At 53.5% G+C, this 16,440-nt stretch overlaps 6 protein-coding genes across 6 annotated transcripts; 3 read left to right on the top strand and 3 right to left on the bottom strand.

Moving 5' to 3' along the window:
• Positions 1-1,084: 1,084 nt before the first annotated feature.
• On the top strand, positions 1,085-2,796 carry BO80DRAFT_473061 (uncharacterized protein; the record flags this gene model as incomplete). Its single annotated transcript, XM_025723160.1, has 3 exons — positions 1,085-1,409; positions 1,683-2,188; positions 2,288-2,796. 3 exons carry the CDS (start codon positions 1,085-1,087, stop codon positions 2,333-2,335), a joined length of 879 nt encoding a protein of 292 aa, XP_025576232.1. The 3' UTR covers positions 2,336-2,796.
• On the bottom strand, positions 2,384-4,272 carry BO80DRAFT_404903 (cytochrome P450; the record flags this gene model as incomplete). The annotated part of the gene is made up of 5 exons (XM_025717696.1): positions 2,384-2,942; positions 2,998-3,729; positions 3,786-3,870; positions 3,921-4,046; positions 4,096-4,272. 5 exons carry the CDS (start codon positions 4,270-4,272, stop codon positions 2,545-2,547), a joined length of 1,518 nt encoding a protein of 505 aa, XP_025576231.1. The 3' UTR covers positions 2,384-2,544.
• A 160-nt stretch (positions 4,273-4,432) lies between these two features.
• On the bottom strand, positions 4,433-7,667 carry BO80DRAFT_424280 (snoRNA-binding rRNA-processing protein PWP2). The gene is made up of 5 exons (XM_025719245.1): positions 7,598-7,667; positions 7,395-7,507; positions 6,831-7,326; positions 6,536-6,783; positions 4,433-6,488 (listed from the first exon to the last, which is right to left on the bottom strand). The coding sequence occupies exons 1-5, from the start codon at positions 7,613-7,615 to the stop codon at positions 4,658-4,660; spliced, it is 2,706 nt and encodes a 901-aa protein (XP_025576230.1). The 5' UTR covers positions 7,616-7,667; the 3' UTR covers positions 4,433-4,657.
• A 268-nt stretch (positions 7,668-7,935) lies between these two features.
• aspC (septin CDC12) lies at positions 7,936-9,979 on the top strand. The gene is made up of 7 exons (XM_025724282.1): positions 7,936-8,203; positions 8,269-8,282; positions 8,338-8,380; positions 8,442-8,604; positions 8,670-8,980; positions 9,044-9,552; positions 9,604-9,979. Exons 1-7 carry the CDS (start codon positions 8,162-8,164, stop codon positions 9,671-9,673), a joined length of 1,152 nt encoding a protein of 383 aa, XP_025576229.1. The 5' UTR covers positions 7,936-8,161; the 3' UTR covers positions 9,674-9,979.
• Positions 9,980-10,131: 152 nt separating this feature from the next.
• Positions 10,132-11,584, top strand: BO80DRAFT_424277 (WD40 repeat domain-containing protein). The gene is made up of 4 exons (XM_025719244.1): positions 10,132-10,272; positions 10,323-10,652; positions 10,717-11,316; positions 11,487-11,584. Exons 1-4 carry the CDS (start codon positions 10,215-10,217, stop codon positions 11,507-11,509), a joined length of 1,011 nt encoding a protein of 336 aa, XP_025576228.1. The 5' UTR covers positions 10,132-10,214; the 3' UTR covers positions 11,510-11,584.
• A 1,091-nt stretch (positions 11,585-12,675) lies between these two features.
• Positions 12,676-14,568, bottom strand: BO80DRAFT_46478 (ACT domain-containing protein). The gene is made up of 3 exons (XM_025722677.1): positions 14,422-14,568; positions 13,906-14,294; positions 12,676-13,853 (listed from the first exon to the last, which is right to left on the bottom strand). The coding sequence occupies exons 1-3, from the start codon at positions 14,464-14,466 to the stop codon at positions 12,875-12,877; spliced, it is 1,413 nt and encodes a 470-aa protein (XP_025576227.1). The 5' UTR covers positions 14,467-14,568; the 3' UTR covers positions 12,676-12,874.
• Between the last annotated feature and the right edge of the window lie 1,872 nt (positions 14,569-16,440).

The following is a 16,440-nucleotide window of genomic DNA, read 5'->3' as shown; positions in this document are numbered from 1 at the left end:
CCGGCAAGGTGCCCATCGCCACTCGAGGAACCGTCGTCGGTCTCACCCGAACTCCCCGTGCCCTCCTGCTTGATGTGGTGTTCGATGTCTCATTCATGAGCGGTACCACGCTGGGAGACCGCTGTTCTCCGTTCCGGGGTCAGACGGTCCCGGCGTCATCGGTGCTTAACGTTTCTTACCGGCAACTGACTGCGAACACCCGTGCGGCGACGAACGCACAAAAGCAGTCGCAGCCATCGCCGTTGACGGTTGCCGGGTATGGCGCCCCGCTTGGGCCCGGTGGACAGGGACAGCTGAGAGAAGCCCCGACCCCACCGCCCTTGGGCAACTCCTACCGTGGCGCAGTCACTGGCCGTGGGCGTGGGCGTGGCGCATCCAATGGAGTGGGTGCGCAGACCACCCTGCCGTTCCGGCCGCAATCCAACAGTGGATCTTCTACCTCTGATGGGTCGAGTCGCGGCGGTCGAGGCCGTGGTGGCCGTGGAGGACCGAATCGCACGCGAGGAGGATACGTTGCGGTGGATAACGACCCGGAAGCCGGGGTGATGAGCCACAACCCGAACTTCCGGCCCAAGAACTACTCCCATGTACCCCCACCTCAGGGCATCAATGGCCGTGGGCGTGGGCGTGGGCGTGGAATGGGAGACCGGGGTAATGGGTTCCGGGGTCGTGGTCGGGGACGCGGAGCGGCAGAAGTTGCGGGGGAGAACTAGGCGGAACTCCAGGATATGTTTGTCCAGCACTGGCGTTAGGATATAGGTTGGGGTGGTATGGTATATACGGAGGGTATAGAGTTACATCCCTGAGGTATGTAGAACCACGACTGACTTGATACCTGAATGACATGTTGGAATACGGCGATTGGCTGGAGTTCCCCGCATTTGCATATACTAGACTACTTAGTAGCAAGTAGTTTAATAGTCCTGTGTAGCGTCGCACAACCTCTGCCAAGTAATCCGGGGAAGCGTCGGACATCCCCCGATGGAAAAGTATCCGGGCCATCTATATATCCCCGCAACATACCAGCATCAACACTCTATCCCCTTCATGAATTCCTCCCCAGCCAAAGTACATCAACATCAGGATGACCTCCCTCCCCACCTTCGACAACCTCACCCTCGACCCCACCGGGCCCCCGGGCAACACCTGGGGTCTCTTCGGCCCATCCAACGACCTCGGCATGCTGAACCTTCTCACTCCGGAGACCGTCCGACAAGCCGCAGCTGAAGAAATCCGCGACGGCGTGCGCATTTCCCTGGATCTGCCGCTCGACCGCATCCGACACTCCAGCTACGGCCGGAAACCGTTCGCCAAGGAACTGATTAACAAGGCGCCACGGTTCGTCAACGATGATGCGTTGACGTTCAATACTCAGACGAGTACTCAGTGGGATGGGTTTCGGCATTATGGTGGGTATACCCATCTATAGGAGGTGTATATGAGATAAGGGCTGATGTATGGGTTGTGATGGGATGGGGGTATAGGAAACCAGAAACACGGATGTTATTATAATGGGCATTGTTTAGAGGAGTTCAAGGCTTCGAGCGTATTGGGGGTTGATGGTTCGTATACTCCTCTTCCTCCCCCCCATTCCCCCCTCCCTATACACACAACATACTCATACCCTCCACATCCCAACTTATACTAACTCCTCTCCCCCCGGGGGAACCCAACACCCACAGCATGGGTCAAAAAAGGCGGCATCACCGGCCGAGGCATCCTCCTCGACTACGCCCACTGGGCCACCACCCACAACATCCCCCTAACACCCTTCACCTCGACCGCCATCCCCCTCACGCACCTCCAATCTCTAATAACCGAATACTCCATCCACCCACGCCGCGGCGACATCCTCTTCATCCGAACGGGCTTCACCGCCGCCTTCAACGCCCTAACCCCCGCAGAGGAAGAATCTCTCGCCAACCGCCCCGCGCCTTCCTTCGCGGGCATCCAGAACGGAGAGGAAACGCTGCGCTGGCTCTGGGAGAATCAGTTCGCGGCCATAGCGTCGGATACGCCGAGTTTTGAAACTTCGCCGATTAATCATCCTGAGGGGTTGACGTTGCATGAGTGGTGTCTTGCTGGGTGGGGGTTGCCCATTGGGGAGTATTTTGATTTGGAGGAGTTGGCGGAGTATTGTAGGGCGAAGGGGAGGTGGGGTTTTTTTTTGTGTAGTGTGCCTTTGAATGTAGGTTCTTTTCTTTCCTTCTTTAGGGGGGTGGGGGGGTGGGTCGCGGGTGCTTTTTGTTGGTTTTGGGATGCATTGGCTGACGAGTGTATGTGCTAGGTTCCTGGAGGTGTGGCGAGTCCGCCTAATGCGGTGGCTATTCTTTGAGGTTGGGCATGGGAGGGGACTGGAGTGGTAGGTATGGGGTGAGGGTAGGTTATGTGTTTAGTGTATGGTTGGAGACTTGGAGGTTGTTTGATGAATCGTTACTTTCGAATCCTTTTCGCCATCAAAGAATCAACTACTCTTTACTGCACCCATTTTGTTACGCATCCCAACCTGCTTCCAACAATCGTACCATCACGGACATGCCCTAGTCACTCCCTCTCCCGCTCCCGGATAAGAATCCGAACCTTCGGATTCGGCATGATCCGATCCCCTTCCCACATATTCTCCGGTCTACCCTGATTCTCCTCGAACTTCATATCATAGTCCCAAAGCAGACGGCCCATGACCAGCTTGGCGGTATTCGCCGCGAAGAACCGCCCGGGGCACGCTTCACTACCAGATCCGAAATGAAGACCCGCCAGGTCAATCGACACCAACCGTTTAGTAGGATCACTACACCAGCGGAATCCACCAAAGAGTTTCCCATCAAACACGATGGAAGAATCCTTCGCCATAGGACCGGTAGCGAAGCAGATATGAGACCCAGTGGGGATGTGAAGTCCGTCATGGAGATTGAAATGGCGTCTAGCGTTATAGTGAACGTTGACTGAACAGGACATGTTAGCAAGGACTACCCCAGGCATCATGCAGGCTGAGCTTACCCTCTCTCGGTGGATTCAAACGCTGGGATTCGCGCAGGAAACTATCCAGACGGCGCTGCTTGTCAAGGATCTCCGGCGTCACCTTGGTCCACCCGTCCTTCAATGTCTTTTGGATCTCCTTCCGCAACGGCTGTACATACTCCGGTCGAGCGATAAGATCATAGAGCGCATGGGTCAGCAGCAACGTGGTGGTATGGACCATCTTCACACTGGTGAGCTCCAGCAACCCCCTTGCTAGGTTCTCAGTATCGCAGTCGAATGAGGCCTTCGCCAGATCCATCATCCATTGCATTATGTCGTCCGGCTTGATGTACATAGACTGATTGATCTCCTTGAACCGGCGGGTCTGGATCATGGGAACAAACAGCTCCTGCTGTATCCATAGCATCTTTTCATGGAGATCCTCGAGGGGAGTGAACCGTGAGATCAGGGGACGGAGGAACCAGGGGAAGAACTGCAGCATGTGAGTGGTGAAGACGGCGTTAGAAGTATAGGACGAAATGGCATTGATGTATTCTTCGTTTCGGCATATACCACCGCCAACAGCAACACGAGAGATGGTACGGCTGACGATGCGGAGAATAATATCATAAAGGGTAACCGAAATCCATTGTCCTGGTTGTGTTAGGTCCGTGAATTTGTCGGCGCTGGGATAGTGCTTGCCTTTGCATGGTGTGATTTCCATATCGATCGCATGGTTCAGCTCATCTATTACTCCGGGAATAATTCGATCTAAATATATGTCATCAGTCTGATACATATTGATTCCAGGGCAAGGAGACACTCACCGAGAGAAACATTCAACTTCTTCGTGACAGCTTGGACGGGCAAATCACTCACAGCCGTGGCAATGGCGTAGGCCCGCAACATATTCTGTAAACCTAGTATGAGTACGTTGTAGATAGCCCTATATGTACCCTCACCTTGAACTCAGTATCCACTGGGCTCAGCTTCTTGGGCGGGATCCGGTGGATTTCCTCGAGATATTTAGCCGGTAGAACGATCAAGTCGCCATTGGGTTTGAGGATGCGAAAGGGCCTGTCTTTGTACTGCATATGATGAGTTAGTAGCTCTGAAAGACCTGCGTAGGAATTGTACCTTTTCATATCCTTTGTGGATCAGAGCGGGCGCGGTCACGTAGTAGAGGATTCGGTTGATGAAGTCCGGGAGGAACCGGCTGTACGTGACGGTGGGAACATGGAGGGAAGCTGATGGCCTTGCTATGTAGTAGCATAAGGCTACGATGAAGGCCAAATAGAAAGGCCAGAGGGCCATGTTGGCCTTGGAGTGTTGCTGGACTGGGATTGAGTTTTGCTTGTATTGCTTGCGTGGTAGTGGGTGAAAACAAAAGGAGGAAAGCGTGGAATGGTATAGTTACAGTGCCCAGAAAGGTACAAACCACAAAGTGAATGCCAGTAGGCTTTTCCCCACTGCTGCCAAGTTCATTTACATACAGACCAGTCGCACTTATATGTAAATACTGTATCGGGATTATTCAGTGAATATATGGACATAACCGATAAGCACAGCAAGACTCCCAGCTTTTACCGTCCCCTTATCTCCAGGTATACCACAGATCAACGCCAGGCGCAAATGCAAAGCAGAAAGACGGCTGGGAGAGAACAAGAACAGAAGTATAAGATACAAACATAGCATACAATCATTCAAGGCCGACCCATTCGCCCTTTCCCTCTGCGTCAGCATCCGACATTTGCTCGTCCACCGCCGTGGTCTCAACTGCCTCGCTCATGGCCGTCAGGGCCAGATCAGGCTTCTTCTTTCCGGCAAGGACCGGCCTCGAAAGGAGGTAGTTGAGGTTGTGGATGTTCTTCTCAGTGAGTCTCTTCAAGCTGTTGTTGATCTCGTCAACGGCGCGCTGGACCGCACGGAGCTCAGGGGCGAAGGTGCCCGCATTATCCTTGAAGTACCGACCGTGGTTGCTGAAAAGAGCTTCGATCCACAGCAGGTTGAACTCGAGATGAGGTGTTTCCTCAGCAGCATGGGCCACGAAGCGAAGGAGGCGAGGAAGGTAGACCGTCGGCACGGAACGGACGACATGGGAGATGTCGCCTGGGGGGATAGCCTCATGGACCGCGCGAATCAGCTTCTGCTCATTCAAGCGGAACGCCATGATAAATGCTTTCAAGAAAGTTTCATCATCGTTCACTTCACCCGTTGCAGCCGCCCGCTTGGCCCCTTCCAAGGTGGCCACGATGCTGGACGGGGTGATCGAGATATCTAGATCGAAGGGATCGAAGACAATGTCCATGTCCAGGCTGTAGATCAGAAGACCCTCCGTGGAAGCTACGCAGAACGCACGTCCCGTTGGCGAGAAGTCCACGGACGTGACCCGGACCTCTGGCCGAGTCGTGCGAACTCCAGGGTCGCCGCGCTTGGCGCCAGGGAGGTTGCGGTCGACGCGTGTCTCGTGGTCAGAGGCTTCGCCTGTTTCATCAATAAGGCCTCGCGGGCCAGCTTCCGTCATGTCACGGCTGTTGAGGATCTCCTGGGTTCCATCTAGTGATGTGTTGACGGACACGGTATACTTCTTCACCATGGAGCCGGTCGCCACGTCGTACAGGCAGATGTATTTGCTGTTTCCGGCAGCCAAAATACAACTACCGTCAGAGCTGTACTTGATGCACCGGAAGGACTTGGTCCCGGCAGCATTCGCAGCAGTCTGACGATCAGTAATCTTGCGTCCGCCGGACACATCACGGCGGCCATCAACTCCACCGACTTGCACAGCATTTTCAACCGACCAGAAGCTCAGCTGCCCATCCAAAGTCGACGCGGCAACCTGCTTTCCATCGGGCCGGAAAGCCACGCTCAACACGTCAGATTGGAGCTGGAGAGGCTCGCTCGTTTGTGTCCGTCCGAAAATGCTCCATACACGAATAGTGCGATCCCAGCTACCGGTTACTAGGTGGCTGCCATCGGCTGCAAAAGCCATCGTAGCGATAGGGCCTTCATGACCAGACAACTGATCGAGCAGCTGACCGGTTTGTACCGACCAAATGTGGATATCGAATGAGTCTGGAGAGCCGGCGCAGACCACCTCACCACTGGGGTCGACCGCAAGTGACGAGAAAGACAACCGGGATGGGGCGGTGAATGTGCGGAAGTTTCGATAGCGGATGAGATCCCATGCTCTCACGGAGCCATCCAAGGACGCTGTGAACAAGACGTTTCCTTTCTTGGCAAACTCACACGCCGTGACTCCACTCGTGTGTTCCGTGAATGTCACAATACAGAACCCAGACTTGACATCCCAGACTTTGATCTTTCCATCATCTGCCGCAGTAACGATCTTCTGGCCGTCGGGGGAGTAGGCCAGAGCATTCATAGAATCCAGGTGCCCTTGCTGTTTCAGGATGTACGACTCCGACTGCCATTCCCACACCAGCAGCTGTCCATGCTGAGAAGATCCGAATGCGAGCCACTCGCCCGACTTGTTTATCGTGACGCAGTCGATGTTGCTCTGGGAAACACTGATTCGAGTCAGCTCAGTAACGCATAATCCAGCTAATAGACCTACCTTAGCTGATGAATCATGTTGAACTCGGGCACGTCATAGAGCCCAAACAGGCCGTTGGAGAAACCAACAACCAGCAAGTTGGTAGATGCGTGGAACGCGGCGCAGTTGACCTTGGCATCGTTTTGCATGAAGAAATCTTTCTTAACAATTCTCCACCGAGCTTCCGCGATGTCCTCCATGGTGTCCGGGTCCTTCTTGCTCACATATTCCCATCTGAAAAGGGCACCGTCCGAGCTGACTGTGTAGATCTATTTGCGATTAGTTCAAGCTCAACCGCTTCCCCGCGCAGACTTACCGATTCCTGATCAGCAGAGAAGTATGCAGCCTTCACACCCTGACGGTGACCGGCCAATGTAGTGGGCTCGAAGCCCTCCTCAGGGTCCAAACTCCATACTCGAGCCGTCAAGTCCTTCGAAGCCGTAATCACGAAGCGCGAGTCGCTCGACCACTCAATATGTTGGATCACGTCAAAATGACCGGCAAGGTCACGGTGCAGGACAAAGGGGGCGAACTCAAGCTCGCCATTGTTGTCGGTCCCAGGGGTGGTCGGGGTGTGCCAGAACTGCAAGCGTCTTCCTACTCCGACGGCGAAGTGACGACCGGACGGGGAGAACTCGAGCGCGGAGACACGGCCTTTAAAGGAGAAGTGATGGATGACAATGCGGCGGAGGAAGTTCGTCAAGATGGCGCGACCATTCTCGTCAATGGTCAGGAGGAGGTTGCCCCGGGGAGAAAGAGCAAGGCGATCGATATTGGTGCGATGCGAAAAAGGAAGGGTATAGGAGGTGTTGCTGCGGGGAGAACCGCATTAGTATCCGTGATCTCGACAGCCCGGAATAGGCAGAATCGGCAAACATACTGGACTAGGTCGAAAACCGAGACCTGATTGCCCACTGGGGAGAGCAAGCAGGTGCCATCGGGGGTGAAGATCAAATTACCTTTGCGATAGACCGTACCCAGTAGGTTGGAGAACTAGTGGCATTCTGTTAGAGCTTTTTTCCGGCCTCCTTTCCCCCTGTTCTGCTGGGTCCAATTGTAGTAGCACAATGCGGGCGAGCTCACCTTGAAATCCGTCTTCATTGTCGCCAACCCGATCCGTTTGCACCTCAGCAAGCAAGCGCCTTGTATTCCATCGGACGATTTTCAAAAAAATCGTCTTGCCAAAAGCGGGCGATAAGAGCCGGGATCAACAGTTGCTCCGGTCCCGGGACGTTAGTCTCCAATAGTGCTAGCGCCATCCGGGGCCCTAGCGGCCGAGCTATTCCAGACAAGGAAAGGCACTATTGCCCCCAAGTTGCCTGAGGCGTTACTCACCCCGGCGGGCAGGTCACGCCGGCGTGTTTGCATGTGTTTGCCTGGGGGATTCAGGGGCAGCCGCCCGAACAGCCAACCAGCCAAACCAACCCAAAGCAAGAAGAAGGCACGTCCTCCAGTTCCATTCAGTCCCTCTTTCCCCTTCACGCCCGACGGCCATTGCTTCCTTGTGCTCGCCTTGTCGTCGTTTATCTCTCTTTGCTTTTCCCTCCTTCCGTTGGCCCTTCACCATAGGCCCGGGTTGTCCTCTGCCTCTATCTACTCCGCTGTTTAGCTCTGCTTAATTGACTTCCAGCTCACCCCTTTATCATCATGTCTTCTACCGAGACTGCCAACCTCATTGGCATTGCCAACGTAAGTGACGGACTTCGTTCCAGAGTCCCCCACCGGACCTGGTTGCTAATGTGGTTTCTCAATAGCTCCCCAACCAGCGGTATGTGTCGCTAGAGGCGGGTACACCAAGGATCCAATCTAACTAATCCTTTCAGACACAAGATTGTCGCTAAGCGGGGTGCGGCCTTCACTATCATGGTTGGTTCATTCTGGATACTGTGCGATGGAAGAGGAGCCACATTCTCATCAAACCATACAGGTCGCTGGTGAATCCGGCTTGGGAAAGACCACCTTCATCAACACCCTGTTCTCTACTACCATCAAGAACTACGCCGACCACAAGCGCCGTCATCAGAAGCAGGTCGACCGGACGGTCGAAATCGAGATCACCAAGGCCGAGCTGGAGGAGAAGTTCTTCAAAGGTTCATACTGTGAATCCTAGTTTCTTGGCCGACTGCTAACGCTGCGGATTTCTCTCCCATTCTAGTCCGCCTGACCGTTATTGATACCCCCGGATTCGGAGACTATGTCAACAACCGTGACTCCTGGCAACCCATTATTGAGTTCCTCGACGACCAGCATGAGTCGTACATGTTACAAGAACAGCAGCCCCGCCGCACGGACAAGATCGATATGCGTGTGCATGCCTGCTTGTACTTCATCAGACCCACCGGACACACCCTCAAGCCCCTCGATATTGAAGTCATGAAGCGCCTGAGCTCCCGTGTCAACCTCATCCCTGTCGTTGCCAAGGCTGATACCCTCAGCCCTTCGGATCTGGCCCGTTATAAGCAGAAAGTGAGCAGCCCAGACATTGTCCCGTCCTGAAGGGTGGTAGTTAACCGTAGCCGACTATTTCAGATCCGTGCTGTCATCGAGGCCCAAGGCATCAAGATCTACACCCCTCCCGTTGAAGAGGATGATGAACACGCCGCCACTCACGCACGCAGTCTGATGGCTGCCATGCCTTTTGCTGTTATCGGATCCGAGAAGGACGTCAAGACCAGCGACAACCGGGTTGTCAAGGGTCGTCAATACGCCTGGGGTGTTGCTGAAGTTGAGAACGAGGATCACTGCGACTTCAAGAAGCTCCGCTCAATTTTGATCCGTACCCACATGTTGGATCTGATCCACACTACCGAAGAGCAGCACTACGAGGCCTACCGGGCACAGCAGATGGAGACCAGGAAATTCGGCGAGGCCCGCCCCAGGAAGCTGGACAACCCCAAGTTCAAGGAAGAGGAAGAGAACCTGCGCAAGCGCTTCACCGAACAGGTCAAGGTCGAGGAACAGCGCTTCCGCCAGTGGGAACAGAAGCTCATTGCAGAGAGAGACCGCCTCAACAAGGATCTGGAGGCCACCCATGCTGCGTATGTTTCCAGAATGCCCCCTGGTAGCAATGTGATGCTGACGATGAACAGAATCAAATCACTCGAGCAGGAAATCGACTCGCTGCAGGGCTCTTCTACCCGCAGCCACGGACGTCGTTAAGATGCCCGGGAACCACTGGGATCGACCGCGGCTCCATAACGGACTGTGGAAAAAGCAGAAGGATTGTGCTTTCGTCTCGACTAATATCTTTACATCTGACTACCCCTTTAACTTTTCTCGTTTCATGTTCATTTTCGGATTTTGCGCGCTCAGGGGAACCATGCGACCTGGGCAATGACGCCCTGAGTCGCCTGATGGTTTTGCTCTTCTGATTTGCCTGCTGGTAACTAGCGATGGTTTGACTACATCTTCGATAATAACCCACTTGTACTCCGTAGCATGTCAATACAGATTTAATTTTGTGCCAGGGTGGTTCCGCAAAAAGAAAAGCCGAGGAAGCTGAAAGGGGCGTAGATCCGCTCGAAATGCGGAGTAGCCGTTGGCTTGAAGCTAATCCCCGCCGGCGGTGAGCCGCGGCCTCGCCCGACCTCAACGGGCTCCAATTCTTTTGGCAAGACTCGAGACATGACCGAAGCATTTTCAAGTCCATTTCCTTCCGTCTTGCGCTGGGCAGTGAGCACATCCGCCCTCGTAATTGCCAATGCCAGCAAGTAAACAATTCCCCACCCGCCTGGTCCACACTCTCAAAACCCACAATGGTAAGCTTGATCCACTCCCAAGGCTCTAGATCCCCTCTGACGTACCTCAGGACCCGTGAACACGGTGACTTTCTCCAGTGACCCTGGGATTTATATCCTTACAGGGTCTACAGACCGCGCCATTCACCTCACCCGAGCCATACCAAATAATAACAATACGGAGACGACATCCCCTATCCAGAAGTACGAAGCGCATGGGTACGCCGTGTTAGACGTGGCTGTCGCAGCAGACAACTCCCGATTTGCCAGCGTCGGCGGGGACCGCCAGGTCTTTCTCTGGGATGTCGAGCAAGGAGGTACAATTAGACGCTGGAGTGGGCATAACGCACGCGTCGAGGCCGTGCAATTCGCAGGCGACGGTGACTCGGTAGTGGTTTCTGGTGGGTTATATGATTCTAATCCAATGCTTCCGTCATGATCACTGACATTCCACGTATGGTTTAGGGAGTGCAGACACAACTATCAACATCTGGGATACCAAATCCAATTCCCACAAACCTATCCAGACCCTCACCGAAGCCCGAGATACCGTTTCCTCCCTTCACGTACACATGCCTACGTACTCCATCGCAAGTGGAAGCTACGACGGCCGAGTCCGAGTGTATGATATCCGTATGGGACGCACTTTTGTTGATGTTCTCGCTCACCCAGTCACGAGTGTCCGCTGCTCTAATGACGGCAATGCTCTCCTGGTGTCTACAACGGACGGACGAATCAGAATGTTGGACCGCAGTGACGGGAAGCTCCTGAAGGCGTTTGGGGGTGAGGACAACAGTGCTGGCCAAAATGCAAGCAATGTAACATATCGCAAGAGTGATTTACGGATTCGGTCCGTGTTTGCGAAAGCAGATGCCGTTGTTCTCAGTGGGAGTGAAGCGGATGACAGTGGCAATGGCAATGGCTCAAAACAGGCGTCCGTATTCGCCTGGGATGTACTTAGTGGAGAGATGGTCGCGTGTGTCCCGACCGGAGAAGGCGTCAAGGCCGTGAGTGCTGTGTCGTGGAATGAGAAAGGGAGTAGCTGGGCTGGAGGTTGTTCAGATGGTACGTTTCTATTCCCGTCACAAAACCCCCTTCCATTTTCGATTCGTACTTTTCCATATGCTGCCGTTTTTCTTTTCGCATCGTCTCGGATTCAAACTCTCCGGTTTGCTTGTTTTCCTGGCGTGGCGCAAGCACGTGGCTAACCGGATGTCTGCTTACTGTACCATCAGGAACCGTCAAAGTCTATCGCTAGGCCGTCTTGTCCAATCCATACCCAGCTAGCTAGCTAGCTAGCCAGCCACTTCCTAGACAGTAACCAACTAGCAAGGTTTACTCAGTCAGCATCATCAGCCACCAGCTCCCGCACAGACATTGCTCTCTTGGCTCGTCCATCGTGCTCGTATTCCACCCATGACTGGATACCATGCGAGCTTTAAGTCACGCCACAAAGCACACGTGCAGTGTTATCAATGCGAACGGATGTTCTCAGCCTTGTTGCCTGCATCTTCGTCACATCCTGTATTGGCTGGTTTTTATCTCTATTTTCCTTTTTTTCGCCTCTCGGATACCACCGGCAAAGAGTTGCATCGCGTCAGCTGTTGTGATCATCAGACGGGTGCACCGCTCCAGGCAACACTGCCAAAACAAGGATAAGCACGATGGTGTCATGGATGGAGAGGCTATGCGCACGAGCGCCCTAACCTACGTATTCATCTTCTGAGGGATCATATAGTTTTCGCGCGTGCAGGTTTGATTGGCTAGGTTCTGACTTCGATTGGTTTCTTCTGGTGTCTGCGTGGAGAACTCGTCAGGCTGGAGCTTTTTTTTCCCTCCCCTTTTCCCTCTGTTTCGCCGTCTTACTGGTACGCACTCACGAGATATTCAGCTTGCGAGGTGCGGTGGCGACAATTGCGGAACTTACTTTTCCTCTCAGCCTCGAAGGAGCGCCTGGAATGCCCGAGCGTCAATTACGGTCAACGCCGAAAGCACTGATACGGTCACGCCGGGTGCACACACACGAAAGTACACTCTGGGCGATAAGCCCATGGATTATGATATTCATCCTCCACACAATGTCCAACCGATTCGACTTTGACCAAGTAGTAGCCAGTCATGCTAGATACAAATCACGTATGTCCGCCCTAGTCCGCAGATCAAACCAGACCAAACCAAATAGACAACACCGGCCTCGCTCGCTAAGTTATCGACAATGTGAGTAAATATATGAGATTATGGAATCACAGCTAGAGGGAGAAAGTAGAGCGGAGACAACGCAGATCGCAAATCTTCAACAGGATGCAAAGAAAACTTCACGCAAAACTTTTTGGTATGTATGCAGCGTATCCCAAACTCCGGTCCGCCAGTAAGGAAGTACTTGGGAGGAGACAGCAAGGAGAAAACTTGAATGTGACAGATAGATGCAGCGTTTTTGGTATCCGTTTAAGCATGAGTCATTAGAAGACAAGGCAGAGAAACAGAAACAAGTAGTAGAATGGGAAATGGAACGAGGTTGCTGCGCTGGATTGACTGGGCCAAGCCGGAAATAAACAAATAAAATGAATGCGGAGAACCTGTTTAGAACTTTTGTAAGGGGTATGATGAAAGTCAAGTGAGAAAGTTAGATTTGGAGCGCCGCAATTGCGTTTTCGGGTTCGTGGCTTTCAGCCTCGAGTGCGTCGACGGCACGATGGAGCTCATGCTCACCGACAATGATCGTTCCCGCCCGTGCGGTGCTAAGGAAACTGATCTCCACGGCGTCCATGTAGGGGTCCATGTCTGGCTCCAGCCGATGGGTCTTGTAGCCGGGACTGGTACCGAAGGGTCTTACAGGCCCGCCAGATCCGTGGCTGGAGGAAAGAATGTTTTTGATTGCGCTGTCGAAGGAGGAACCACCGCCGTTCCATGAATGGGAAAGGATGGTGGAGATGTCAGTGTCCTCGTCACCTCGGGCGTGCGTTGCGTCGGCCAGTCTACCGGCAACACCGCACACGATACCTGAGGCTTCAAGAGGAAGCGTACGCAAGTCAAGCATTATGGGAACGAGTATCTCCTCTTTAGAGCCTAAGAGAAGACTCATATCATCATCTGAATCCGTGGTCGCAGATGGGTCGCTCGAAAATCGCGGCAGGAGCCGTTTCTCTAATAATAAGGACGCCGCAGGATCAGCAGCGGTCAAAGTGAGAGACAAAAAGCGTGGCTTGTCAACGACCAAGGCCGTGGTGAGGGCGTCACGAAGGATGGATATAGAGCTAGTATCGCTGCTGTAGCGGTGATGCGCGGCACACTGGACTAGACGCAGAGACCTGTCGACAGACGGGACAATGTGGTGCTTGCGGAGGGAGCAAAAAGTGCGCGCCTGCAGTTCGTCCAGTGACGAGGGCGGCGGGGTTGCAGGAGGGGAACCCAAACTGCTTGCCGACCGAGAAGACATGGGGCTAAAGCAGCTATTGTATTGGGCTTGGTTATTGTTGATGAAAGCCTCCGTTGACATTTCAAACTGAAACCCCCGTTTCTCTAAAGCCTCGATCACTTGCGTCTTGCTCCGGAGGGGCACGATGATGTAGTCAGAAAAGTATGTAGAGATAAAAAAGATAGAGCTGCGTCATCTCGGTCAGCATGTTGCACGAATTCAGGATCAGCTGCACGTACATTCCTGCCATTGCCAGCGGGCTCGTGAGCTCGAGCACCCGCTGGCCCGCCTCAAGACCCTCCCCGTACACCTGCATGGCGATGAAGTCGTCGCTGCTGATAGACAGGCGGCTCTTGCCGGACGAGTTGCTCTGAACAAATTTGTCTACCAGAGGGGCGAAATACTCATTAGCGAGCTGCCTGGGGCACATGATTGAACATTCCACAGGGGTGAGTGAGAAGTTCAGAAATGCCGGTTGTAGGCGCCTTGGGCGCTCTGCATACCCATCATCCTCTTCCGCCTGGTTCTCAGAGATAGGAGACACCTCATGGAAGAGAATCTGCAGGATTGGGTTCAAGAAGAAAGGATAGAGGTCCAGTGGGATATGCACCAGGGCCAGTCGGTCTTCCTGTATTTCCACAACCGTCGTTAACGAGAAGAGCTTGACGCGAGGGGATTGCATGTTGCATCGGAGGATATTGGGGGAATAGAGCGGAGATGACACCAAGATTGTAGGAGAAGGGAGGAAGGCTCACCATGAACTGGACCTGGGCAGAGATGAGAGACAGTGATTGTTCCATCCTGCTTGATGGTATACAGGTGTGTTGTTTCTGAAACAGAAGGTCCGGACCCTGCACAATTGAATGAGAGGCGGGTCCAGTATAGTGACAATAGAGGGACAAGTAGAAGACAGCTTAAGAGCTAAACTCGGCTAAGCTCGGCTGCAGTCACGAACAAGTTTGCACGATATGGGCGACAGGTTGATAGACGGCAAGTGGATACAAGTCAGAGCATACGAGAAGTCAAGAGAGGCGATGATCGGATGTGTAATGAGGTGAGAGGCTGGCACAACTCTGCTGAAACCTGTGCCAGGCAATGCAGGGTGAAGCAGGTGAGTGGCCCGGCAGTCCGTGGCGCAGGCCAACTGGAATCGTGAAGCGTGAGTGGGAGGGATTTCCCTTTATGCTTTTCTTTTCTTCTTGCACTTGACGGTTCTGGACGGTAGGCAGCTTGCATTCATTGTTTTTCGACGCCCCTTGGTTACGCCATTGTTTAAGGGGATGATATCAAAGGGACCAGCACGCAAGAAGGGAGCGAGATCTAGTCAGAGATGGGGTGGGATGGATGCGACAACAGCATTGGCCGTGGGTCAAGGTGCCGAATAGGGAAGCTGGTGCGGGTCGGGTAGAGAGGGAAAGTTGACAGAGGAGATGGCAAGAATGATGAGATGGAGGCAGAAGTAGTGATGGTGGTGGTGGTGGTGAAGTGAAGTGGAAATGGGATGCCGTGGAGGGGAGCGAGCAGGTGACTTGGCTCTCGTCCTTCGGTACAGCTGGAGTCAGTCCCCTTTTCCTTCCTTCCTTCAACGCTGCTTCTTTGTCGCTAGTCGGTCTCTAGCTGCCTTTGAAATAGTTACACCTCCAACTGCCACGATGGCTACCCGCTAGAGAACTAAGTAAAGGGAGATAGACGGTGTTCGTTCCTAAGGCACCGCAGAGTCGCCAACACGGACAGAGAAAAAGAAAAGTTCAGTGACCGTTGACAGGGGAAAAGTAAAGGGAAAAAAAAGGACAGGAAAAAAAAATATAAAAAAAAAAAGAGTCACGAATTGAACCGTCGAATCAGTTGCGCCAGCGGTGCACGTCTTGTCGCGCGCCGCCAGAGTGACTCCTCTTATCCCGGCTTTAAATGATCAGACGAACCTTTTACCTAATGACCAATCCGTGGGAAGGCCGTCAAATTCAGCGCCTCGGGCTTTATCTCGAGCTCCACCGACCCAGCAGCTTATCAGCGGCGCCAGCAAATCCCCTCGATCGCCACCCCGCGCTAGGCGCCGGTACCGACGTTGCCCTGTGCTCGCCGGTGCATCAATCAGGTGCACGGATCGAGCATTAATCTGATGACTCGGCTTTGGTACCAGCAGCTGCCAGCAGGATCCGGACGGTCAGAGCGAGGAAAGGATTCTCGCTGCTGCTGCTCATCGGCTCCCCGCACTTTCAGGGGCAAGGATGCTGTGTCATGAACCTGTGGGAGTGTAAGCTAGTCAGGCACCACGGTCGCTTGGATTTCATCTACCCGGTCACACAGATGATCCTGCATAGCATTGCTGTGTATAGTACGGAGTACTACGGACTAGGACCTTTACCACATTTGTGAAGTAGACAATCTACTAAAGAGAGTAAGAGAGGGGTCGGAAATGGGCACACCCGGAGGGCTCGTTATCTGACCAGCAGAGCAGCGCCAGCGCCAGTACCAGCAGCAAAACGGTCAAGGTGCAGGAGATACTACGGTGGATCTTGTTCCATCTCGGGACGACCAGCGGATCGACTCCTGGCGATACAACTGAACGGGCGGCCCCTCCAGCATAAGTCCATGTACTATAGTTGCACGCCAACGTATCCCCCATCCGGACGAGCCATAAAAGTCTAGCCAGTCAGAACCCCGGTAATGACAACCCAAGGATGAGTTTTTTTTTCACCATTCCCTCTCCTGATTCCCCCTGATACTTCATCCTTTCCCAACCACGACTCCAATTTCCAGCCCATCGCGCCAAA

This window comes from Aspergillus ibericus, assembly GCF_003184845.1.
Source record: "Aspergillus ibericus CBS 121593 unplaced genomic scaffold BO80scaffold_15, whole genome shotgun sequence".
Classification (NCBI taxonomy): Eukaryota; Fungi; Ascomycota; class Eurotiomycetes; order Eurotiales; family Aspergillaceae; genus Aspergillus; species Aspergillus ibericus.
The sequence above is the reverse complement of the archived record's forward strand: the minus strand, read 5'-3'. Positions and strand labels throughout refer to the sequence as shown.

Coding starts and splice junctions, on each gene's coding strand:
- BO80DRAFT_424280 (XM_025719245.1), bottom strand. Junction 7,327..7,394: donor TCGGTTTTCGACCTAGTCCA/GTATGTTTGCCG, acceptor TTCTCCCCGCAG/CAACACCTCCTATACCCTTC. Junction 6,784..6,830: donor TCTCTGCTGATCAGGAATCG/GTAAGTCTGCGC, acceptor AATCGCAAATAG/ATCTACACAGTCAGCTCGGA.
- aspC (XM_025724282.1), top strand. CDS start 8,162: ATGTCTTCTACCGAGACTGCCAACCTCATTGGCATTGCCAAC. Junction 8,981..9,043: donor TGGCCCGTTATAAGCAGAAA/GTGAGCAGCCCA, acceptor CGACTATTTCAG/ATCCGTGCTGTCATCGAGGC. Junction 9,553..9,603: donor CTGGAGGCCACCCATGCTGC/GTATGTTTCCAG, acceptor GACGATGAACAG/AATCAAATCACTCGAGCAGG.
- BO80DRAFT_424277 (XM_025719244.1), top strand. CDS start 10,215: ATGCCAGCAAGTAAACAATTCCCCACCCGCCTGGTCCACACTCTCAAA. Junction 10,273..10,322: donor CACTCTCAAAACCCACAATG/GTAAGCTTGATC, acceptor GACGTACCTCAG/GACCCGTGAACACGGTGACT. Junction 10,653..10,716: donor TGACTCGGTAGTGGTTTCTG/GTGGGTTATATG, acceptor CGTATGGTTTAG/GGAGTGCAGACACAACTATC.
- BO80DRAFT_46478 (XM_025722677.1), bottom strand. CDS start 14,466: ATGGAACAATCACTGTCTCTCATCTCTGCCCAGGTCCAGTTCATG. Junction 14,295..14,421: donor CTGCCCAGGTCCAGTTCATG/GTGAGCCTTCCT, acceptor GTGGAAATACAG/GAAGACCGACTGGCCCTGGT. Junction 13,854..13,905: donor CCGCTGGCAATGGCAGGAAT/GTACGTGCAGCT, acceptor GAGATGACGCAG/CTCTATCTTTTTTATCTCTA.